The 26,106-nt window shown below is 35.3% G+C and overlaps 2 protein-coding genes across 2 annotated transcripts in view; one reads left to right on the forward strand and one right to left on the reverse strand.

The window, feature by feature from the left end:
• LOC117335567 (leucine-rich repeat and IQ domain-containing protein 1-like) overlaps window positions 1-11,466 on the reverse strand; it is a 32,508-nt gene extending 21,042 nt beyond the window's left edge. The window contains 11 exon segments of the mRNA XM_033895645.1: window positions 165-851; window positions 1,066-1,215; window positions 2,907-3,046; window positions 3,977-4,051; window positions 4,561-4,677; window positions 5,006-5,130; window positions 6,095-6,203; window positions 6,998-7,089; window positions 7,548-7,659; window positions 8,424-8,655; window positions 11,375-11,466. Coding sequence (XP_033751536.1) covers window positions 165-851; window positions 1,066-1,215; window positions 2,907-3,046; window positions 3,977-4,051; window positions 4,561-4,677; window positions 5,006-5,130; window positions 6,095-6,203; window positions 6,998-7,089; window positions 7,548-7,659; window positions 8,424-8,606 — 1,790 coding nt within the window. The 5' untranslated portion in view covers window positions 8,607-8,655; window positions 11,375-11,466.
• A 2,594-nt stretch (window positions 11,467-14,060) lies between these two features.
• LOC117336046 (vesicle transport protein GOT1B-like) lies at window positions 14,061-25,286 on the forward strand. Its single transcript, XM_033896389.1, has 7 exons — window positions 14,061-14,159; window positions 15,921-16,012; window positions 16,443-16,621; window positions 17,304-17,385; window positions 18,203-18,235; window positions 23,110-23,136; window positions 24,117-25,286. Exons 1-6 carry the CDS (start codon window positions 14,135-14,137, stop codon window positions 23,122-23,124), a joined length of 426 nt encoding a protein of 141 aa, XP_033752280.1. The 5' UTR covers window positions 14,061-14,134; the 3' UTR covers window positions 23,125-23,136; window positions 24,117-25,286.
• The last annotated feature ends 820 nt before the right edge of the window (window positions 25,287-26,106 follow it).

A 26,106-nucleotide genomic window follows, 5' to 3' on the forward strand; every position in this document is an offset into this window, starting at 1 on the left:
CTCCATTACCAAAGTTGACATACCTGTATCAGTATGGTAATTGAAGGTCATTAGTGACAAATACATTGACAATTTACACTAAAGTAACAACTAAATGATGACTAAAACTGACACTGTAACACACCCAGAGCTGCTGTGATATACTCCAACTCTATCTCGGTTACCTTTTCTTCTCCTCCTGATCTGTAGACTGAGTAAGTGGATTGTGGGTGCTGTGTTTACTTGACCGGCTACTTGTCCCTCCTTCCCTCCTACTACTTCTTGGAGTAGTTTGCTCAATATTCTCCTTGAAACTTTCTTGTATTTTCCTGTTTTCCTTTTCTAGTTTTTGTTTTTCTTCCTTAAGTTTTTGCTCCTTTGCTTCTTCCAGCTTTCTTTCTTCCTCCTCTTTCTGTTTTCTTGCCTCTTGCTCTTTTCTCTCTTCCTCTTCTTTCTTTTTTCTTGCCTCTTCTAGTTTTCTCGCTTCCTCCTCTTTCTGTTTTCTTTCTATTTCAAGCTTTTCTTCTTCCTTTTTTCTCTGCTCTAGTTGCTTTCTCTCTTTTTCTTTTTCTTCCTCAAGTCTTTTCTGTTCTTCTAATTTCCTTGCTTCTTCCTTTTTTCTCTCTTTTTCAGCTTCAAGACGTTTTCTTTCCTCTTCCTTTCTCAGTTTTTCTTCTTGTTTTCTTTTTTCTTCTTCCTCCTTTTTCCTTCTTTTCTCTTCCATTTCTCTTTCTTTTTCTAATTTTTTCTGTTCCTCTCTTTTCCTTTTTTCTTCCTCTTTTTGTCGCTTCTTTTCCTCTTTCTGCCTTTCTTCCTCTTCCTTTTTTCGTTTTTTCTCTTCCTTTTCCATTTCTTTCTCTTCAAATTCCAGTCTGAAAGTAGATAGATATGTATATTAGATACTTAATATAGTCAGAAGATGTGCAGTTGAGATTTCGTTTATCTTAAATTATCCTAATACTCAGCATTACTGCTGGCATGATAGATCTATTTTTTTGACAAGATGTGACAGGATGAACATGGAGAAATACTTCCCTTCCTCCTAAAAAAAACAGGAATATAAAAATTTTCTTAAGAAACATGTACCTTTTTGTTTCTTCTTCCTTTTCCATTATCTCTCTTCTGTGTTGAATCATTTCTTCTGCCTTCCTTATTTTTTCCTCCTCATGTTCCTTTTTTCGAACTTCAACATTCTCTTTAAGGATTTCTTTTAAAGCTTTGTTTTCTTTCCTAATGCTGGAATTAACAACACATTGGTATAAAACATACTATTTCATAAAATCTTTCTCTCACACCAGACACAGATAAAATCCTACATACAAGAATGCTATTGACCTATATATGTTGTTCTTTGACCTATATCTGTTGTCCTTGGACCTATTTCTGTTGTCTTTTGACCTATATCTGTTGCCATTTGACCTTACGTCTTGTCCTTTTACCTATATCTGTTGCCTTTTGACCTATATCTGGTGGCCCTTTGACCTATACATCTTGTCCGATGACCTATAGCTGTTGCCCTTTGACCTATATCTGTTGTCATCCGACTTATAGTTCATAAATAATAAAAGACCATTTCCTCCCTTTGTGATATAGACAGATAAGCTTTTCTGTTAGTGAGTACCTTTATTTTGTTTAAACAAATCTGATCCCTTGGGTTGAGATATTTTCATCACACAGGGGTTTGCAATTATTTTTCTCCAACACTTTCCTGTTGTTAGATCATGTAGGTTGTATGAGTGGACCTTATATATTACGCAATCATCAATGGCACATGTGGAAGGTGCAACAAAATTAATGACATTACACAGTTGTGATATGATCAGACTGTTAATTGAGTAAAGTTGTCATCCTATTTTGAGTCAAAACATTTTCAGAATAAAGGCGCATGTGAGCTGTCTTTAGGTAGTTTATCTTTAGCTATCAAAAACAGGAACATGCAACGTATAGATCTATGAATTAAGTTTAAGAGAAAGACAATATTTTTGTGTATTTTTTCTCCAACTCATCATCTGCTATACAGCTAGCCCACAGCCCCCTCCATTGCAATTCCACAACTAGTATACCTGTAACGTTTTATTCGTATTCTCTCTTCCTGTATAACACTAACCTGTAGCCCCTGAAGACAGACTGTATTCCACTAACCTGTAGCCCCTGAAGACAGACTGTATACCACTAACCTGTAGCCCCTGAAGACAGACTGTATACCACTAACCTGTAGCCCCTGAAGACAGACTGTATACCACTAACCTGTATTCCATGAAGACAGACTGTATACCACTAACCTGTAGCCCCTGAAGACAGACTGTATACCACTAACCTGTAGTCCCTGAAGACAGACTGTATACCACTAACCTGAAGCCCCTGAATACAGACTGTATACCACTAACCTGTAGCCCCTGAAGACAGACTGTATACCACTAACCTGTAGTCCCTGAAGACAGACTGTATACCACTAACCTGTAGCCCCTGAAGACAGACTGTATACCACTAACCTGTAGCCCCTGAAGACAGACTGTATATCACTAACCTGTAGCCCCTGAAGACAGACTGTATATCACTAACCTGTAGTCCCTGAAGACAGACTGTATACCACTAACCTGTAGTCCCTGAAGACAGACTGTATACCACTAACCTGTAGTCCCTGAAGACAGACTGTATATCACTAACCTGTAGCCCCGGAAGACAGACTGTATACCACTAACCTGAAGACAGACTGTATACCACTAACCTGAAGACAGACTGTATACCACTAACCTGAAGACAGACTGTATACCACTAACCTGAAGACAGACTGTATACCACTAACCTGAAGACAGACTGTATACCACTAACCTGAAGACAGACTGTATACCACTAACCTGTAGCCCCTGAAGACAGACTGTATACCACTATAACCTGTAGCTCCTGAAGACCACTATACCACTAACCTGTAGCCTCTGAAGACAGACTGTATTTTAGTAGCAGCCTGTTCCCTTCTCTGTTGTTTATTTGCCTCTTCCTGTTTCCTTCTCTCCTCGTATGTTTTGTGTTCCGATTCTATCTCTTCAGTTAACTTCTTCAGGTTTTTCTTCAAAACAACCAAAAAATTGACGTTTTGAAGACTATCTCAGTAAACATTGTACATTCAATTATTTCAATAAAAGTTCACACAAAATCACCATGCATGCTTTACAGATGTCTGAACTAAAGTAACGGCAACCATACGTTTGAAATTCATTAGATGTAGGACAGATCTTAACTGTAAGATATCAGAATCTCTGAACCATCATTATATTGTAGGACTGGTCTGAACTGTAAGATACAGGAACCCCTGAACCACCATTATATTGTAGGACTGGTCTGAACTGTAAGATACAGGAACCCCTGAACCACCATTATATTGTAGGACTGGTCTAAACTGTAAGATACAGGAACCCCTGAACCACCATTATATTGTAGGACTGGTCTGAACTGAATGATACAGGAACCCCTGAACCTCCATTATATTGTAGGACAGGTCTGAACTGTAAGATACAGGAACCCCTGAACCATCATTATATTGTAGGACTGGTCTGAACTGTAAGATACAGGAACCCCTGAACCATTATTATATTGTAGGACTGGTCTGAACTGTTAGATACAGGAACACCTGAACCATCATTATATTGAAGGACTGGTCTGAACTGTAAGATACCGGAACTCTAGAACCATCAATTGATGGTAGGGGTATTCTGAATTCTACTATACAATGACCCTTAAAATGTTAAATAATTTGAAAGTGAAACAGATTTATTTTCTGTAGAAGTTAGAAATTTAAAGAACTGTTATTTTTCTCCAACAGTTAAGTTTTACTTTAAAGATATGTAATAGAAAATTTGCATATGCATTTTTGCAATTTTAGTCTACTCTCAAAAATGAAATTATCCTATAAATTGAGCCAAAAGCTGTTTTTGTGAAGAATTATGTTGTGAGAAATAAACCCAGATGATGGTGAGTCTGTCAGATATACAGTCTGTACCTCATGTTGTAGCAGTGCTTTCTTCTGTTGTTCATTGGTTTTTCTCTCATCCTCCTCCAATCTCTCCTGCTCCACCTAAAACACAATCAACACCCTTAACCATGGCCAGGTGAATCACATTCAGTATTAGCTTGTGGATATAGCTTTAATTTGAAGCGAAGACAGTCATCTCTTACTCTATAACATGAACAATTCCTGGATCATTTCATTTTGTGGTTTCAAAGCTATTCTGATAGATTTGTGGTACAAACTTTTATGGATACATAAAGCATCAAATGTTGTTGTCTAGCATTTCAATTTTTTTTTAATTTTGTTTTGTTTTTGTGGTTCCTAACTATCAACAATAAAACCTGCTATGTTAATACGGACATTTTATTGATAACTAGGTTGTGTTGCCGATTCTACTCATGAATATTCATGAAAATTTTACTGCAGTAAAAATGCTTGATTATTAATCAAGAAATAAAATAGTAAAATTTTCATCATATTGAGCTTTGCAAATTTGCAATTTGAGACAATGATAAACATGAATGTTTCAAATGTTTTTATATTATCTCTAGATCTTTTAAGTGGTAAAAGCTCACCAGTCTTTCTTTAGCTAAAGTGGTGACCTCTCTCTCCAGTTGTTGACGTTTCTGTTGTCTTTGTTCCTCTACTTCTTTAGTGTATATCTCTGATACCCTCTTCTCTTCTTCCAGAGTCTATATATATAATGAATGATCTACTGAATGCAACATTTTAACTATAACACAATGTTTATGTCAAATAATGACACACATTTCCAGACAAGGGTAACAGACAGGATGCCATCAGGAACACATGACATGTAGGTATAAAAAATCAACTTTTACAAAAATTATTACAAAAAGCTGCAGTAATGGAGCAATGAGAGTCTATGGTTTCAGTTAAAAGAACTTTGAAACAAAACTTTATGCTATTTTTTTTTGTAATTTCTGTTCTGAAATCATATACTATCATGTATTATGTCCTTCATATGAGAAACACACAGTGCATTTGCTTATAACTTACAGCCTTCAGCCTCTCTTCTCTAATCCTGTACTGTTTCTCCACGTTATCAATCTGTTCCCTCATCTCTTTCTGAAAAGCCAGTTGTCTTTCATCGACCAGAACCAATGCCTTTTCATCATCAATTCCTGGTGAAAATCAACATCACAAATCAAAATCTGACCACGGTTATCACTGCCAAGGTATTCCATCTCATACTTATCACGCTATATTTATCAATGGGGCATTCTGTGTCATGCATGGCTATGGATACACTACATTATGATGATCTGATGGTGCCCGGTTGAAGGGGTCATGTTCAGATGACCTTTCAACCAACCAATCAAAACACTACTGGCAAACTTTGACAGAGAACCTTGGCACCTGCCACGGTTGGTCGTTGTTGAATTGATAACATTCGAGTGTCCCGAAGGTCAACCAAATAAGATGGCTGTGCTCATTGCCAACCACTTCACAGATTCCAAAGTGATGTATTTATTGGACAAAATAGGCGTAGTTTGTGGACTTCCTTTTTGTTATAACAGAAACCTTCAAAGGAGATACAGTAACAAAATACAGACAGATAAGACTTAATTCAATGTTTCAAAAGCTGTTTTGATTGTCTGCTCCTTTTGCACACATTGCACGACAGGCATATGTATAGTAGCTGCATTTTGATTGGCTGCAAAAATCCTGTTGTATGGTAAGAATTGAGGTCAACTGAACATGACCCCTTACTAGCCACCGGCAGATCTCATAAGATAGTGTATAATAATGATCTGTATTTTAATAAGATTGTGCATACAAGCTGTTCAATACCTTTACATACATAATTATACAGGGGAAGGTATTACCTGCACTCAACACACGATAAGGCTATCATTTCTAATTTCTCATTCCAACAAAAGGTACATTAGATTAGACCCAGTGATGATCAAAAGCATTTCTATCAGTGAAATATAAAAACTGGCAGAATTTTCTAGTTTGAATTTTTCTTCCTAACAAAGAAAACTTGTGGAGTTCAACTGGTGAATATACTTTCTGGATTGAGATTTGTTTTGTCCTGACAGAGAAAACTTTTGAATTCTTAGGAGGGTTTAGACAATGACTAACCCGGTTCCTGGTTTCCCGGCCCATCACCAATACCAGCCATCACAATGGGCTCTGCTTCCAGGTCAGCACCAGTCATATCCTCTGTTGTCCTTGATATCTCCTCCAAAATCTGATGTACATACACAATACGAAACATAAAGTCTTTATTGACCTTAATACTAGATAACAGTATACAAATATTATATGCTTTTAAAACCTCTGATGTTTTAGTTTATTAAGAACTATGAGTTCCGAAGTGACTAGACACACTTACTTTACGAAGTGACGAGACACACTTACTTTCCGGAGTGACTAGACACACTTAATTTCCGGAGTGACTAGACACACTTACTTTCCGGAGTGACTAGACACACTTACTTTCCTGAGTGACTAGACACACTTACTTTCCTGAGTGACTAGACACACTTAATTTCCGGAGTGACTAGACACACTTACTTTCCTGAGTGACTAGACATATTTACTTTCCTGAGTGACTAGACACACTTACTTTCCTGAGTGACTAGACACACTTACTTTCCTGAGTGACTAGACACACTTACTTTCCGAAGTGACTAGACACACTTACTTTCCTGAGTGACTAGACACACTTACTTTACTGAGTGACTAGACACACTTACTTTCCGAAGTGACTAGACACACTTACTTTCCTGAGTGACTAGACACACTTATTTTCCGGAGTGACTAGACACACTTACTTTCCAGAGTGACTAGACACACTTACTTTCCGGAGTGACTAGACACACTTACTTTCCTGAGTGACTAGACACACTTACTTTCCTGAGTGACTAGACACACTTACTTTCCAGAGTGACTAGACACACTTACTTTCCTGAGTGACTAGACACACTTACTTTCCTGAGTGACTAGACACACTTACTTTCCGGAGTGACTAGACACACTTACTTTCCTGCGGAGGTCCTCTGGGTCTTCACCTTGTGCATTTGCTACCTCATTCAACAGTTCCAGGTCTTCTACAGCTACAATGGCTTTGGAATCTGAACAACAATAAGGAGACCACCTGATCAACTCCACTATAATTTTTGTCTGATATAAGTTTAACAGAAATATACCAATATTTGGACAACAGACTGCTGAGACTAAAAAAAAAAGAAATTAAGTTTTGCAGTAGATGGTGTCACCAACTAGCCATTCCGACGCATACCTAGAAAAGTCCTCAGGGAAATGTAGAAGGTATTTGTCATCTGGAATGTGACTGTACAAACTATGTGACAAGGAGTTTGGGTTTTATTGGACAGCCAATCATAATAAGGTGAATAATGTAAAAAATGTTGTAGATGTGTTCATAGAAAAGCCAAATATCCCAAGTTATTTCAGATTATGGTCATCATTAACTGCTTAATTAATCAAGGTTTTGTTTAGAGATCCCACTCAATGTTCAGTCACAGTACAGTGCTCTTTTGGGTCACAAGTCCACCGATCTTCCTCTACTTACTCTGTCCATGTTTATAGTTGATGAGGTCGTCACATTCCTCCAGCTCCTCTTCAAATGCCCTTGTCTGTTTGTTGAGAAGTCTGAAGTAATTGTCCATTTCTGGTGGAATGTCCTAGAAAAAAAAGTTAAAATTCCATGACATAAAACCTTGATAAAGGACATCAGACATTTGAGTTGATTCTTAAAGAAACTGATAAATGATACATTTGTTTATTCCTTGCAGCCCTTGCTATTTCAGACTACATGTTACCATTCAGTAGAAGCAGGGGAATGTATATGTTCAGATAATTATTATTGTACTGTATGCATAAACACCTTGAACACCTATAAGCAGAGAACTGCGTGCCAGGCGCAAATTTATTGCTAGACAATGGTAGAACAGAGATAATTGGCCATATTATGGTAAATATCTAATGGAGTAATAACAATATATCTACAGACTGACAGGTACTCATCATAGAACTAGGTCAGCAGGTGACTCTATTTCTGCTAGTAAGAAACAGTTGGAATTATAACTGTTATTATGTAATTAAAGTAATGTGTGTATTTTTTGTTTGTTCTGATAAAGATGTCAGTAAAACAGATTTTCAGAGTCAATGAGAATTGAATCTATATTATCATTATTTATTTTACAACAATTGTGAAACAATAATATCAATTTTTACCAATTACCGCCTCAGTACTGATCTTCTTGGCCCACGTCGAGCCCAGATGGAAGTGTGCATGTATTTGGTTGAGCAGATCAACCCAATGTACCTTTTCACATTCAACTGGGGAATTGAGCCCCAGTCACCAGGTGAAAGGTGAGTGTGTTACTACTGAGCCGCACGATTAACTCTATTTATAATCTACCTAATCTACCCATGCAGTACTCACGATGTCTTCCTCCTGGGGACTGACCACTCGATCATCTTGCAGCGCAGGAATAACTGCAACATTGTCCCACTGGCCAGGATTATCATCATCATCCTCTACATCAAGTTGCTGAAGCTGCTGCTGAATCTCTGCCTCTATGAGAGCTTCTTCATCCATCATACCACTCACACCTGACGGGGGCATGCTAATACACCTGTGTCAGAGTGATCCTTTCGTAACACCATGGATGAATCTAGATGTACACCGCAAAAGAAATTCAATTTTACTTGAAACAAAGTTTGTTGCAATTATTGAATTTTTTCATACACAAGCTCATTCATATCTTTGTAAAAATTGATTTTTTATGTGTCTTTTAATAATAGTTAGAAAATAAGCCAGGGGGTTTTCTGGGTAATCCTGGTTTGAAGAGCAACATGTATTTTATTTTATCTTTCTTTTAATCAGTTCTTATTCTATAGTGCCAAAGTTATCCCTTTTTATCTTGTCAATTTACAAATGTATGACTAAGTGTCCTTTTCCTTCAGTCATTTCTCAATCAAAAAATGGAAAGATGACAAGTACTTGCGATGATCTACTGTACAGCAGATATCTTAGCAAAACAAATACTATTAAAAACTACACGCTCCAACTAAAACACATAACTTTAACATGGTGACAACTGCATATATTAAACTGATCAGTTCGAAATGTGATTGTGGATATTTGAATGGATTAAATTTTCTATTTGAGTGTACTTAATATTTTCAGGGTTATGTTGCAGTATTTAGTTACAGTTCGGTGTTTCCACACCGATGACACAAACATGAGATCCTTCCTAGTTGGATGGTCATTTTAGTGGGCTATTTTTTGTCAATAGGCCTACATTATGTACTGCATGATTATTTCGAAATTGGGAATGTACAGTATTTTAACAGCTTAATGAAAATCGATGGCATGAGTATTTATAAGAGCGCAGCTCATCGCGCCCGAAGGGCGCGAGAGCAAAGCTCTCTTTAAGACAACACGTGTGTAAGCTATATTTCCAATCAATTCTATACCCTTCAACTTTGAAATCGTGTCCCGCGGGAAAAGTCGCGCTCCTCCAGTAGAGGCAGCCATGTTTGAAATCTCATTCCCTACACGACGAGATCTGACTAATTTTTCTCTCGTCGAAATAAATAACTGAAAGTTAGTTCAAATTACTTAATTCTTGAAATATCTACACAACCCATGTCAAAGGTCGGATTCATTTAAAAATTACCAATGCGAATTTTGCAAATTTGATTAGCTTGAGATATTTCGTTGGTTACCTAAATCGGAACCCTCCCTGTTTCGATGCTGATCTATTTACTGATCAAATTGGATGCGAGAGTAGAATAAGAGGTTATTTTGCTGCATATGTGCCTTACATAGAACAGTTTTTAATTGTATTATCTTTAGATAACAGCATTGTTAGCACAACTTTCCATGTTACAACCGAAAACCCGGACACATTACTGACTTGAAACATCCCATTCAGAATGGTGCTGTATTGTCGTCAAGCGTGACGTCATAAAAAGTCAACGTCAAAGATTTTGCCACTGATTCCCGCGCTTTCTCAGCGCATATATTTTAAGAGTTTCGTCTTCCAGATGTCTGTGAAATATGTGATAATTAAAGGGAAACAATTGATTTAATATCTTCTGTATTTTTTAAGCGGACATAGACTGTATTAACTGCAGTAACTGTTCCATTTTACTTATCCTAAAAAAAATCAAAACTTGTATTTTATTAATAAAACTTCATAATTAAAAAAATCTTACTGTGTCGACCTCTTTACACCCTGACCTTAAATTACTAGATACATTATATATGTATTATGATTAACAAGGCATCGTGAAAAATATATAGCACAAGTTATCATTGTACAGTGTGTATCAAAACATTTATGAATGAGGAGATTCCATTCTATTTGTATAAGTCTAACTTTCCAAAATCTATATGATGTTCTATTACAAACTTCCACATTATAGTTCTCATTGTCTTAGCATACATTGAGGACGTTAAGTATACCAAAATTCACAGGAGAAAACAGACTTAATCATTTGTTTCTTTTTGTGGAAAATGAAGCCTTTAAAAACCTCGATGCATGTTTATAATATATCTCATATAATAGTCTAAGTGAGTGATTTTGCTTCTTGTTATTTCAACCACAGACTTAGATATACATGTACATACTAATATATGTCCGTGCTTCAAAAACAAAACAAAAACAAAACCCAAACAAATACACGTAACATGCATAAAACAAAAGATAATATACATATAAGTCGCAAGTTTAATTGTAAATAGTTTATATAGTGATTCGGTTGCCTTCTAGCCCTTTAGCTCAGACTGTAAAGCAGCTGACTAGCAAAACCGGGGGTTGCGGGTTCGATCCCTACGGAAGCACACTACTTGTTGTTTATTTATTTTTTGTTTGTTTTAAATCGGGGATGTATAATTAACAGTCTATATGTATTGGTTTAGGACCTCATATAGGCCTAGCTTGTACATAGTATACTTTGCAGACGCGTTGTGTCATTATTTGAAATAAATTACCCCCCCCCCCCCCCCCCCCCCCCCCAAAAAAAAAAAAATAAATATCTGAAAATTCTCGGGTCCCTGTGTTTCCTTCTTGATTAACGGTAAGTCAGGTGATTATAGCTGCGCTCTTCTAAGGCTTTGCCTTCATTCATATTAGAATTCATCTCAATTAAACATGAAAAATGAAATCTTTCAACAGTCTTATTTCACTAGAATGACAAGTCCTGTTTTCATTTCAGACCGTTCTGACAACTGGTCTGACTGTCTGAGGCCGACAGGTGTGTACGAAATTCCAACCCAGTCGGCATCAACGCCTTTCCATATTTATAGTACATTTCGAAATAAATTTCTGAATAATTTCCATGAAACTATACGTCCTTTTGCTTAGTATTCACCGGATATCTTACCTGACGAATATCATGTCGCTTTCGAAAAATTGTTTACGTTCGCCATTGGCGTTGGCATGTTCTTGATTGATCAACGTTACAGTGGCGCTTTGTTTATTCTTGGGAACTGGCTAAATTCCGGAACCACATTCATGAATCGGGACATACTAACATTCTGATTTTTAATTAAACGTTAACTGATTCCAAATAAATGTGTGAGAAATTCAGACAGTGGATCTCAATTCAATGTCCGTGCGTCCGACCGACCGGCTGGCTGTCTATTGGGCGATAACTTTTTTCTTTTGGTCGATATCTTTTCAACAATATTACCAAAAGCAGAGACGTGTATATCAGCTATACGTCTCTGTCAAAAGACCCCGAAAATGTCATGATATGCAGCCACTAATTTCACTGCATCTGAATTTGTCTCATCACCATATGTTTTTGTTGCCTAACATCTAACGAAAAAAATGTTCGTACATATAGTACTACCAAGTAAAATATTAAATTAGGGAAAATTGATTATGTCTTGTTCAACAGCTACTGTTATTTAAGCATTGAACTGTTTTTGTATTTATGATCTAATTGAATGCCAGGGCTTTGCAAGCAAGCAACATAATGTGCGTTGTGCGTTAGCACATTATGCATTTATGGCCCTGGATGTAGGGTAATATGAAGGTTTGTTTACCCGAAGGTATCATATTTCCCGAGGGCTTGCCCGAGGGAAATATGGGAGCTGAGGGTAAACAAACCTTCATATTACCCTGCATCCAGGGCCATAAATTGTTTATTATACCATAAAATAAACAGTAATGACGATACTCAAAAATAAACTGAAGATATGAAATATCATTTTTATCACAAACTCCTGTGATCCCGGTCGCTCAATTTATACGATTCCAAGTGAAGGTGTTATTGACAGTTTCTTTTAGAAACTCCTGGAAACAGTTGGCGTGTACACTTGTAGATATTTTCGTGTTCTGAGCAATCTTGTTTTGCAGAATTTGATCTATTACTGCTTCTTCGACTACACGGCTTGCAAAGCTCTGGCATTCAAATAGATCATAAATACCACACAAAAACAGTTCAGCGCTTATATTTACATTCCTTTTACTTTTTTTTTAAATTTTTTAAATGCTATAATTCCTTTTTAAAATTCATAATTCCCGCCTTACCGACAGTGAGCAGGTTTTTGTCAGTCGTTGGAACAGGAGGAACATGGTCGCGTGCTTTTTGGCAAACACAATAGGAAAAATTAACAAAGAAAACTCAATTTTGTTAATCATTTTATTATCAACATAATGCGCAAATGGCATATTTTTTTTTTATAACAAATGATGTAGACAAAATGATTAGTCGTTAAACTTAAAAAGGTCTTCATCCTTTTCGGATGAGGAAATTTTTTTTATAGCCTTGAAATTTGAAAAAATGGGCTCGCGCCTGTGGCGCTCGCATTATCGCTAAATTACTGGAACCCCCCACCTTTTTGAAAATCCTGGATCAGCACCTGAACTTTGAACATGTAAATTAGCGACCCCACAATACATCTCTAGATTGCGCGGAGAAAATAAACAAGTTTTCTCAAACACTATGACACAAACATGTGCATGTATGTGTCATAAATCCTTCTCTTGTGAAACTCGTCACTCGCACACTTAAAACATGGTCGCCGCCATCTTGGAAGATAAATATTCCAGCTTCGAGACGGAAGAGGTAAAAGATCTTCAAGAAGCAGAAGAGCTACAGATCGAGTGACCGGAAGATATATTCTAGAAGGAGAAGAGTGCAAATCGAGTGGGGCTCGGGGACGTACATACAGGGATTGGAAACTATCTCTATCTGCTAGTAACGACGTAGCGAGATGGCATAGAGTTAACTACACTAACTTATTATGAACCACATTTCTCCAAAAAATCTCTTCCGATAGTTTCAATTCTTGAATCTTTAAAAAGCTTAATAAATTCCACAGGCAATGGTTAAGATTTTGTAGAAAATGTTTTGAAGCAAATTCGTGAATTTTTGCATAAATAATCGCTGATTTTACGTAATGGATTCTTAGTGTTTGTAGTAAATATTATCGGAATATACTACCTTATTGCGAACCACTTTTCTACAAAAATACTCGTCCAATCTTTTTCATTTTTAAACTGTTAAAAGGCTGAATAAATTCCACGGGCATTGATTTGTTTTTTATTTATTTTTTGTTACAAAGTAATGGAAATTTTACATCGAATATAGCTTTTTAAGCAATTTTTCTCCAAAGGTACTCATCCGATCAAATCAAATACATAAATTTACATTGCTTCATCAAGTTTAATAGCAATAAATTTTGAAATAAAAGTTAACTTAATTTTACATCAAATAGTAGACCTCTGATAAAATATATCTCCAAGTTAACATATGTCTGCTGGTATGGTATTAGTGATATAGTGGTTGTAATGGCTCAGTTCACAAATACAAAAGCTCACGAGTCTCTAAATTTAGTGGAGTCTCGTATCTCCTTGTTTTGAATTTCTTCTTTTCTTGAACCATCATTTTTCTAACACACATATATATATCGTATAGGCAATGAAAAATGAAATAATTAGGCATATACAGATATCTGCTCTGTAACGGATGAATTATGCAGTGAATGGAAAATTATAATTGTCCCGCGAAACTTGCTTTTCAGTTTAACTATTGGTTACCGCCCTTTGCATGTAGTTCTCCTACTAATAAGATTAGATTTAGTCCTAACAAGCGACATCGTGGCGAAAGAAGTTGGCCAGCACGACTGTCAATATGATGCAAATAACAGACTTTCAGAGTAAGGAAAAATGGTTTTAATGCTTTTAATTATTCTTTGTCTCGTATATATCATAGAACATTGGCTTTAAGAGCTTTGTTCAGTGTTTCTACTCACAATTTTAGACGGAAATGCCGATATCAACAACTGTCAACAAATGTGTTGTCATCTGGTCACTGTTTATAAACAGTTCAAATTATAATCACTACTCTACAAAGCGATTTATTGATACTATTTTTTACTTTCTATCAATATACAATCGTGTTAGCATTTTATCATCATATTTCTCAATTCAGGTCGAAGGCGTAACCAATGTTCCCAGTCGGTAACATAATCCATTTGGTTTGTGTGACGACGTGTCGTAAGGCTTAGGCATAGAATATAACAATGTAATACTACTGAGAAGCCTATAGTATTCGCACCCCGAAATATTGTTACATGTTGTAGATTATATCATTTGTAGTTATAAATTGAATAATATTAATAATGTAGCAGGCCGGGTTTTAATTGTAAATACTGTACATAGTTGTATCGTCGCCTTCTAGCTTCGGGGTAGTAGGGGGGATTTCCCTTTAGCTCAGTCGGTAGAGCGGCAGACCAGTAATTTGAGGGTCCCAGGTTCGATCCCGACGAGTGCACACTACTACCCCTTGAACTTTTAGAATAAAATATCCTTTAGAACGAATATAATACGTAGATTATAAACATCGACTACATATATATATACTGAGTATACATACATTTTGTTGTTGTTATTCAGTTAATAACTAGAAATCACCAAAGGGTACAATTGTCTCTAAACAGTCAGTATGAAAGTTCGGACAGATGACATGAAAATGTCAATTTCTTTCTATTCTTTCAAATACTTTTGTAGCAGTATACATTGTACATAATACTACATAATACCAAGGTAAGGTCACCATGTTAACTGTCCAGTAAACATCATTATATGGACCTAATCATAAATAGGGACTGGATAAATTTAGGTGAAGCACAGCATCCAGTAGACCCTTGAGAGAATGGTTTTAACTCCCCTAAATCAGATTTGACTCTTGAGATTGAAGGATTTGTCTGTTTGACCTATGTTTTGACCCTTCAGATTTCTCAGATGAAAGTTATTTGAATGCTGATATTGCTAACATTCAAGGGTTAACTGGATGCCCTGTGAAGAATGAGTACTGAAACTGAAGACCTTAAAAGCTGATGAAAATTCCATATCTGTGTGCAAGTTCTTACGGACCTGACCAGTGGTCATGTGACGTCATCTTGGCCCTCAACCAGACAGCTTAATCTGTCTGTCATGATGCAGCCTCGTTTCTCCAATAAGGAATTGCATGTGTCCAGATCTACAAAAATATGGAGGAATATACAATGTATTGGACGTGCATTGGACAATCTCCAGTAATAGATTAGAGCGATCCAACTGGACATGATAGAATAGACTTTGGACATTGCTATATGGCCATTCCTATTTACCTGTCCCTGTTACATTGGTAGATATTATAGATAAGAACTTGAAGTAATAGTAAATTGATGGATATGCATTTTAGGAGATATCAGGCATACTTTATGACCCACCTAGGCCTGAGCATGTGTAAGTTATGGCCCTTTGTTCACATTTCATTTGTGTACATTTAATCCAGCTGTCACCTAAAAGATTGTCAAGCTATTATGTATGCAATGTTATGTATGTATTATTACCTCTTAGATCAAGAGTTTCATGTACTGAATTGAATTGAACTTTACATATATACATATCAATACATTTTTTACTTACAACAGAAATTGGTGTTGGCCTGACTGGATTTGGAGTAGCATTCCTTTTCCTTGGTGTCCTGTTTTTCTTTGATAAAGGTTTACTGGCGATTGGAAATGTAAGTTAATGAAGCTAGCATGTGTCTAAAATGTAGTTACTCTATCAGTATCTCATCTTTATAATTATTTTTATTTTATTGTTTTATATATACCATTGCCACTGTATAACCTACCTGCCCATGGTAAAACCTTCTGGTCCAACAAACCTTGTACACCTGGATGATAAATAATCTAAGGCGTTTCTCCTCCCCCTTTTCTCTGATCCTGAGGTAAATGAGACCAAAATCAAGGAAATAATTGGCAATTTGATTATGGCATGGCCTTAAATTTATTGGTGATCACTCATTATTTGAAATTTTATATCATGAATGGTCCTTTAGAAGATTTGATCATTTTGTATTGAAAATAACATGAATTTTTAAACGATAAGGACAATATCGTTTCGGCTATTGCTGGAATGATCAATATAAATAAACATTGATCTTTCAGATACTCTTCATATGTGGACTAGCATTTGTTATTGGTTTGGAAAGAACTGTGAAATTTTTCTTTCAAAAACATAAACTGAAAGCAACAGGATTTTTCATTGGTGGAATCATGGTAGTTCTGATTGGCTGGCCAGTGATTGGAATGTGTGTGGAAATGTATGGATTTTTTCTCTTATTCAGGTAAGACTTTGTGACTAAATATCTGCTGTGGCAGACCTTTCCGGGAAGTTAAGTAAATTCTATGTAACCCTGGTAAATACTAGCTGCAATATACTGCTCGGCTAGAGAGATCTTCTCTTTAGCTCGATTGGTTGAGCGTAAGACTAGTAAGCCAGAGGTCCCTGGTTCGATCCCTAGCGGAGGCAGTGATTTAAATTAAATTAATCATGCGCTCTGTTACATTGGCACCCATGTAGGGACTCGGGAATGATACTCATCGCTGCTTGCGAAAGCATCGCTGTTACCCCTGGAAACTCGAGGACGAGTTCACTCCTGGAGGGGGAGTATGTAACCCTGGTAAAAACTAGCCGCAATATACCGCTCGGCTAGGGAGATCTTCTCTTTAGCTCGATCGGTTGAGCGTAAGACTAGTAAGCCAGAGGTCCCGGGTTCGATCCCTAGCAGAGGCAGAGATTTAAATTAAATTAATCATGCGTTCCACTTCTGTTACATCAATATTACATGACGTTTGATTATAATGTTTTATATCACTTGTGAAACATACCTACACCAAATAAAATGCTTCTCTAGATATTTAGGACACATATTTCACAACAAAAAAGCAAAAACTCTTCATGATATATTTATTACTTATTATTATTAATTATTTATATGATAAAATTTTCCATTTTTTCCCTTACAGTGGGTTTTTTCCAGTTGTTATTAATTTTTTACGACGTGTTCCAGTCCTTGGAAGTTTATTAAGTCTGCCAGGAATACGATCGGTAAGCTAAAAAAAAGTGGTTAAATCCTAATTTACAAAGGGAGATAAATATGCATGTCTTAGCCATACTTCATGACACCAATATGTTCTCATTAAAAACCAGTTGCTCAAAAAAACAGCCTGATAATTTTTATTTAATTTGAACTGACTGTATAGTCTAATTTTAAACCAGCAATTCATTAAATCGTCTTGTTTTATATAATACATTACCTTTCTGAAGACTAAGTGAGAACACTGGTCTGGGAGATATAAAACAAACATCTTTAGTTAGGAGTCAATACAGAAAAAAGAAGGGGAAAAAGAACATAAACTGCACAAAATTTGAGTGTTGAACTTTGCAGATTAATACCAGTATCACAGTAACCAAACAGAAGACTTATCAGGATGGGGTGGAGGGTGTTAAGGAAAGGAGAAGTCGATATGATATAAACGTATTGATGACATAGACACCAGATTTATGACCATGGTCGAGGGAAAACTAATGGCATTATAAATGGTAAAATATAAAGTGGGCTTGGTAGAGAGAGAGAGAAGAATGGACAAGATTGATGACAATAAGAACATTCCATAGTGAGGAAGGAAATGTCAAGGAGTAGCCTAGATGGATACGATTAATATAGTAATGGAGTATGTGGTGCTAGAACTACATAAATGTATCCTCATAAGTATAGTCTGGACCCAATACTCACATACTCATTTTGGTTACAGACTCAGGATCAGAGGAATGTTGTTCAAACCACAGACTGTATTGATAGTCCATAATATCGACATTAAAACAACAATATCAGTTATCAATTTTATTTCATTTTCTTTTTCAGATTGCAGACAAACTAGGGGAATCCAACTCGATGGTATAACAGCTTTTTGTGACTTTTTATCTCATTTGTATCATGGTCAGTTTCGGAATGCATGCTGTAAATACAGACTTTTTGAATGTTTGAAGGTCGTGTAAAGGTCATGAAAGGCCATGCTATGTAAGGAAATTAACTGCCTTAATGTATGTTTGCCTCTTAAGCTGTGATTAAGCTACAGCTAGTATTCTTTGTGATTTTTTCGCTGCAAAATGCAGGTTCAACTTCACAAAATTTGAATCTGCATAAGTGTAGTTTACTATTAACCTGTAATTGGTTTGTAAGACAATGATGATGGACAAGGCATCAATCCAACTACGTGTCCAAATGAGGACATTTCATAGTGATGGTGCTACAAAAGCTTGTTCAAATTCCTTATTTAGGAACTTAATTGCCAGTGGACATCTTTGATTTTTTTTTGAGGTATGTAAAAAAAGTATCCTGATATATCTTCTCTACACCCTGATAATGTCATGACAAAATTGAAAGCCAGGGGCATGGCCAGTTTGTTGATGCTGATTAAACGAGTTCATCATTTCTTTTAACAGAAAGATATCGGGCATAAATCCTGATGGACCGTCACATATTAATAAATGACCAGAAATTCTTTATCAAGGCTTGCTAGAAAGAAAAATGCTAAAATGAATTTAACACCTATTTGTAAAGTTAACTTTACAAACGTTAAAAATTATCAAACTAAATTTGGACAAATTAGATATTACATAGTCAATTGATTGCATTAAATGTCAGATGGCATGTCTGATGTGCCTGGCTTATTGATATCGGATCAGGTGAATTCCGTTTATCATATATATTTTATAAGATACAAGAACTTTTATCCTAGTGCCATGTGTTAAAACATAAAACATGAGAAATTGCTATTTTATGATTTTCATACAAAACTATTTTCATTCGTTTTGTTATTCAGCAAACAATTTGAAATATGTTTTACTTGTGTGTTACTTAAAGAGTGTCTGTGGTACTAATTGGATGATTTGAATGTGTGTGAGTGTGTAACCTTGAATGTTATGTTTAATTTATGAGAGTCATTGATGTATAATTGTTATTTAATCATAAAAGGTATGGAAGCTGAAATCATGATAAGCAATCTTGTACATAGAGGTAGAGGAAAATCAGTAAAAACAATATTGTAGCTTGATTTTATGAAGGATGACATCATAGTAGACTAAAAGTTTGGTGATAATCATGAATTACTATCATAAGTTGGTGTTCATATAGCATCAAACTGACGTGTACATGTTATGACAAAGTCAATATGGATATTGTTTAACACCCAAAGATAGCAGATAAGGTTATGTGCAATACGTTGCCAAAGCCAAAGGCCTCGAACAAAATTGTACATAGTTTTATATTTTGAAAAACAATATGTTGTAATAAATGTAGATATTAAACGTTAGTTCTGACACTGGATTTCCTCTTCATCGTGTTGTCGACTCGTTGTATGAAACTTCTGTTTAAGATGTTAAAGGAAATGTCTATCCCAAAGATTTCACAAGACTAGTTTTTGTACTTCTTTAGAAAGAAAAGACAAAAATAAATTTTCAAGAAAAGAAAAGAAATTTCTGTTTTATGTCTAAAACTTTCAAGATAAAATGACACTATCAAGAAGATGATTTTTTTTTTAGATAATACTTTTAATGGAAAGTCTATTTGTATTGGCAAGATTGATGCATTTCATTGTCAATCTCTACAAAAAAATCGGTGGATATCTTTTTCATGTCATTTCAGTATAGATATTTTGTCTAAACTTTCAAAATGTCCTCACTTTCAAGTCTGCAAATAAACGTTCTAAACACACTGCGACACTACCATTTACTTTTGTTAAATCGATTTTAATCAAGAAAAATATCCCCCGTCTTCATTTCCATTAGTTGTATGTCGTCAGTTTGAAAAAAAAAAAACTTAAGATACAACTTGGGCGAGGTTCTATACTTTATACGCAGATTTATGTTATCATTGCTTTAGTTGGTATCAACGCCTCACTCTTATTCACACTATGTGATCGCATAGAATCCACGATTAAAAGATATATCCTCACAATAACATCATCCATTGTTATTGATATACTTATATAATGTGTTATGAAAAAAAGTATAAGAGTTTTTTACCTTGAATATTACGCGAGGAATGCAGTTTTTATTTGTTGAAAATCTGTAGGTAATTATTATCAGAACAATATTAATGAGTTTTCAATATCCATTTCATTACAATTATGAGAGTGAAATCAGTATAAGGTATTTTTATATAATTAAAATTGGACTTTAATTTTTCACGTGAATATCGTAGATCCTATGTACGATGCCGCTATTGGGGATTTGAATATTACCCCGGGCCCATATTAAGCGTCAAGCACTTGTATATACATTTGTTGTAATATTTATACAAATTGCATTATTGAATGAGGAGACTGATAATATACTCATTGTTGGATATCAACTTAATTTCAATGAAAGCAACAGCGGCATTCAATGTTATTATATAAACTACTGGTTATGAACATTTAAGGATTGAAATGCTGTCGTGCGTCATGGCATCGTTTGGGACTGGACCATAGATATTAAAAGGATGCATTTCATTACTTTTTAAAACAAAACGATTTAGAACCAATTCGCAGAATAGCCTTTTCTTTTGTGATGGCGTTTTCTAGAATTACCTCATCCATGTCATCCGACTGGAGACGGACATTTCTCAGGAAGCACTCGGGGATTTCCGTCGTAATTAAGAATTATTACGTCACGTTATAACTGATTCTGTAACAAAATGGCAGAGAGACTCGACTAATTTCCCTATAGAAAATGTTCATGTGAAAGTGTTAACTTTTATTGCATTATTGAAAAATCACATTTGTTGTGAAGATTTTCTGTGTACCGGGAACTTGAGAAAAAAAAAGACATAGGATTTTTTATCATACACAATAGTCTAATACTAATTATATAACACGCTATAGAAATCATACAAAGATGTTTTTGTTACCAATACTCATTGTATATGTATTCCACTAGCAAAATTCAAAATGGTAAAGAATTCATTTTTTTTCTTGCGAGAATATATTGCTTGTACTTTGTTTTTCACACAAATATAGTACAGTTTTGATTTGAAATGATTCTCATTCATATCATTTAATATCACATCAACATATTACGTACTTATACAACCTCTTTCACCAATACTAAGCAATATACATGTATTTCATTATTCAAATACATGATGGCATATTTTGGGTGTTATGTTTACAGAAAATATCCATAAACAAGTGTTTCGTTTCGAAAATGTTGTTCTATGTCTGTCTCATTTGCTGTATGTTATGATATACATATGTATATCAATGCCTTAATACTGTGTGCTGGTTGGTGTGCTTGTGAGGATTGTATGTAACGGGTATGCTAACTGTTAATCAATATACTGAAGACAAATTAGCATAATAAAGATGTATGATTTATTATTTTATTCCATTGTCTGATTTAAAGGGTCATTATTACAATAACAAAGAAACTTTAAAGATCACATGTGACAGTGATGTATCATTCTTTAGTCAATTCCGTCAGAAACTGACATACAAGCTCTGCATAGGGTCTTGGGTCTTGTTCAGTGTTGTACAGTTAAACACGGGGGGATATGTGTACTCGCTTTGTTACTATACATCGCGAGGTTCTGATAATTGCATCATCGATATACAGTAAGAATGAGAAATAGTACCACTAGTGATTTCTAGTATGAACGGTCAGCTCTTGGCGTTGCCAGTCTTCCGGACATGGTTTACGTGGTCGTATGAGATGAAGCCGACAGCTCTTTGGATGTCTGTCGGTTGGTCTGAATGGCTGTAGGACTGCCATAGCCTACTTCCATGTGTACATGACTGAACCAACATCAATTTATCAATCTAAATCTGCTCCGAGATACTTCCATAGTTTTCCGTTTTGTCCAAGAACAACACGTGGCAGACGCCCAGATTAAGTCTCTTCCTCCTATCCAACAATCTGTTGGAAATGTGTATCATCAGGCTTAATTTAGTCACTGTGCATCACTTCACGCTATTGTTGACGTAAACCTACAGGAACAGCTGTTGCTTAAGTATATCTAGCCACTTAACACCTTACGGTCACAGAACTGTCGGTATAATAGAGCTCGGCTGTGTCTGGATAAAAACCGACTTGTCCTTGGAACTGTTTTCTAATACAAACATTGTTCCATATGAGTGTTTGTACTCGGAAGGTTATCTTGACCTGTTCGACTTTCCTGTCAAGAAAATAGAATTCAAGAATAAGATTTTAGACTAATATTACTTAATGTGTGTTAAAACGTTAAACTGGAATAAGTGTACAAAATAAACATTTTTATTACATTTTTACCAGTGAAATATAGAAAATAATTCATTTTATAAAAGTAATATTTTATCACAAAAATATCACTAGTGAAAAATATCCTTTTTTTTCCTGATTTGACCAATCAAACTTTCAAACGACAATTTGGGAAAATTAAGATTGCATATAGCTCTCCCACATGTTATATGACGTCATGATGCAAGATAGAATACATCTACGCACTCGTGAAAATATCAAAATACTAGCCACACTCGTGAAATACATGTATATTTGGTATTACTGAAGACACTGTTACATATCCTGTGTCTATAATCTAGTATGTTTTCGTTTAAATTTGGGATGGAGTAAACCCTCTATAGAGAGCTGTTCTAAATTTTGAAAATAACCACAGGAACTCGGAATATTACAAACTACTTTTTCCAATAAATTTGACTTAAAGGTCTTGTTTAAATAGTCCGTTGATAAAAGTTTTGCCGTCGATGGCTAATTTTGTAGAATATGTTTTTTATTTTTAATCTTTCTCTCTTACAGAATAACCTGGCATAAGTAGGCAGACAGGTAATTTTATTTGTTGTTTCCATTTGAATAGCCAGCATATAGAGGTTTCGCTATGTGTGGCCCACACACGTGTTACGTAACGTGTCGTGTTAGTGAAAACATTGCAATATTTCGTTTAGAAATGAGGGATGGGAGTCGGCGAAGTCCCATCTTTGCTAGCCAAGGCCTTTGATTGCGCTACACTCCACGTACGGGGTTCATGAAGAGTTCGAATGCTCGAAAATCCTTAATTCAGATTAAGTTGCTTTAATCGACTTTTATTTAAATCGATGATAAAAAAATATTATATTCTCTATAGGTGCATTGTTACCTATTAATTTTGGTGCAATATTGGTATCACATTTTAGCTTTATAGTTTTTGTTGTCGTTGTTTTTTTTGTAATATGATATTTTAGAGATGGCGTAATCCAATATTTTTAAGTATTGTGCTTGGTTTACTGACATTTTTACATACAAATGCCAGTGAAGAAGCCCATGACTGGTAAACATTTTCTGACACGGCATATTCTTTAAGTCTGATTGAATATAACTGGACACTTGTTGACGTACGGTTTGCCAACAATGCGAAATGCAAGACAACACAAATATTGTATGCTGTGTAACCGTCCTCTGTTAATGTGTGGTTCCTTTGTAACGTCTTTGTACTTGGTGCTAACTCTTGGCCTGTCGGTTTTCATTTTGCATGATGGTTTCGCTACAGCCTTGGCAAGCACAGATGTTAATCTCGACACTCTACATGGAGTAATTAATTATAATCAAATTCGCTTTCTTTTGCATGTGTTTTTGGTTATGGGCATTATACATACTGAATACAACACTATGACGCAACTCAAGTGTTAAGATTGTATACAGTAACATTTTTGTCATGAAATCAATCTTCGTGGGTTATTTGGTACAGTGGCGATTGTTCTCTTATGCTTTCTTCATTTTTTTTGTGGGACTAAGAAACTGTTATGGAATTTAAACTTTTCTCTTTACAGACGATAAATACCTATATCATCAGGTGATTTGGGATGACGATTTCTAAAAGAACAGAGATATCATCAAGCTTAATCGTTGTTACTTACAGAGATTGAAGTACATTTGTATAAGGTTTAATTTTATTAGGTATTAGAATGCAGCTTGTAATCAATATGCAGGTATTATTAACTATCATCCGTTCATTAGTATTTGCAATCTGATTAAAGATAAAAAATTGCCTTTTATTTGTAATAAAATCCAATTATGTTCAATGAAATTTGATAATATGTAGTTGTACAAACTCTAACATATCTAAATATTTACATTTGTTAGCAAGTTCTGGTCAGCTTGGTTTGATGGAGAGACTGGTGTATTGCTACTTTCCTTGTGTATGTTATCGTTTACATCTTTCATGTTATTGATAATTTTTGTATATTTATTGCTATCTTCAATAACAATGGTAAAATCAAATTAATGTTAAAATGTTGTGAACGAGTAGCTTTTCTGTCTTACTAAAAGATAACCGTTCATAAAAACACATTTTTATTTGTATCTAATATATACAAATGGATTACCATTCTCAAATCAAACCCTTTCCCGAGGATAACTTGCGGTTGTATATGATGGTAGTGATTTATTCGCTTATTTTGAAAGTTTTATTTTATTTCACCAGACTGTTTTCCCGATCAATAATCGCAGTAGAACATTTACCACTTAAAAATGCTTGTTATACATATAACAATAAGAAGTATTACACGCGAGTGTTTTCCATTCGGAAACTGCTTGGGATCGTTCGTTTTACCGATTATGGACTGGGTACAATAATGATGGACAGAAAATTGAAATTATGACGTAAATCCCTGATCGGTTTCTGATTACTTTGTCGTAGACAAATATGTTCCTTGCAATTGACTAAAATCATTTGTTTAGAATGTAGAATCCAACAATTATAGAAACATCATTAGTTCCGTTCAAGACAATGCAATATGCTTAATGGACATTTTAAGTGGGATGCATTTCATCCTAAATTATGATGTAATCATCGGTAATGTTAAAACATACTCTAAATATGTATTAAGTTATGGTTGGAAATAGAATCAAATTTCCAAACTGATACACGTATTTGCACGTATTTGCACGTATTCATGTATAAGATGGAGCAAAATTGAATTAAAGGCTTTGATTCAACAGTTTGGTGATTTGTGTATTCCGTCTAGACATACAATCAGAAGTCGTTTTGATTACATCATGTACTAAAAATGAGTCCACTACCGGTAAAATCGGAGGGGGTAATTTTCCCTTTCGTTCGTCCTGGCAGCGCTCTTTCAGCTTATCTTCACACAATTATAAAGGATCATAACATTTTCAGGGTTGTTGAGCCAAGACCACCGTTATCATTTGTCAGCGCTCTTATTGGCTTCATTCTTTGAGGGATTGGGATCAAAGTTCAGACATTTGTAACGGACTACAATAGCTAGCGGGGCCGGTAGGGGACACGTATTGCTTTAGCAGTACTCTGTATGCCTGTTTTACAAAAAAAAATATGAGCTATAAGGTCATCTGTCAAATAATCGGCTGTATAACAATGTATTTAACACAATCTCCGATCGTCGATGTGCCGTAAAACAATACAATGCAGACCATGTACTTATCCTTAGTCCCGTACATCCGTCCTTTATTGTATTAAGATAAGAGACTGCAATATATTGGTGCCAAATGAAGAAAATATTTCCGTACTAGAACGTTTTCAGGTTTTAAATCAAATTATAATAAACCGTTTCAGGAAGATGTTTACTGATGCTTCAAAACACTAATTTATTATCTTGTTTTGTAAGTTTCTGCATTTCCCATCACAATGCATTGAAATATGCATTAAATGCTTACCCAGAAAGTAACGTTATGAATAACGATAGAAGATGAAAAGGTCGGATAAATCAACATCAGCTTTGTAGGACTCACCATGATGTTTGCCTTGATAAACCAATGATGATTGGGATAGATATAATTTGG

The sequence above is a fragment of the Pecten maximus genome, chromosome 10 (assembly GCF_902652985.1).
Source record: "Pecten maximus chromosome 10, xPecMax1.1, whole genome shotgun sequence".
Taxonomy (NCBI): Eukaryota; Metazoa; Mollusca; class Bivalvia; order Pectinida; family Pectinidae; genus Pecten; species Pecten maximus.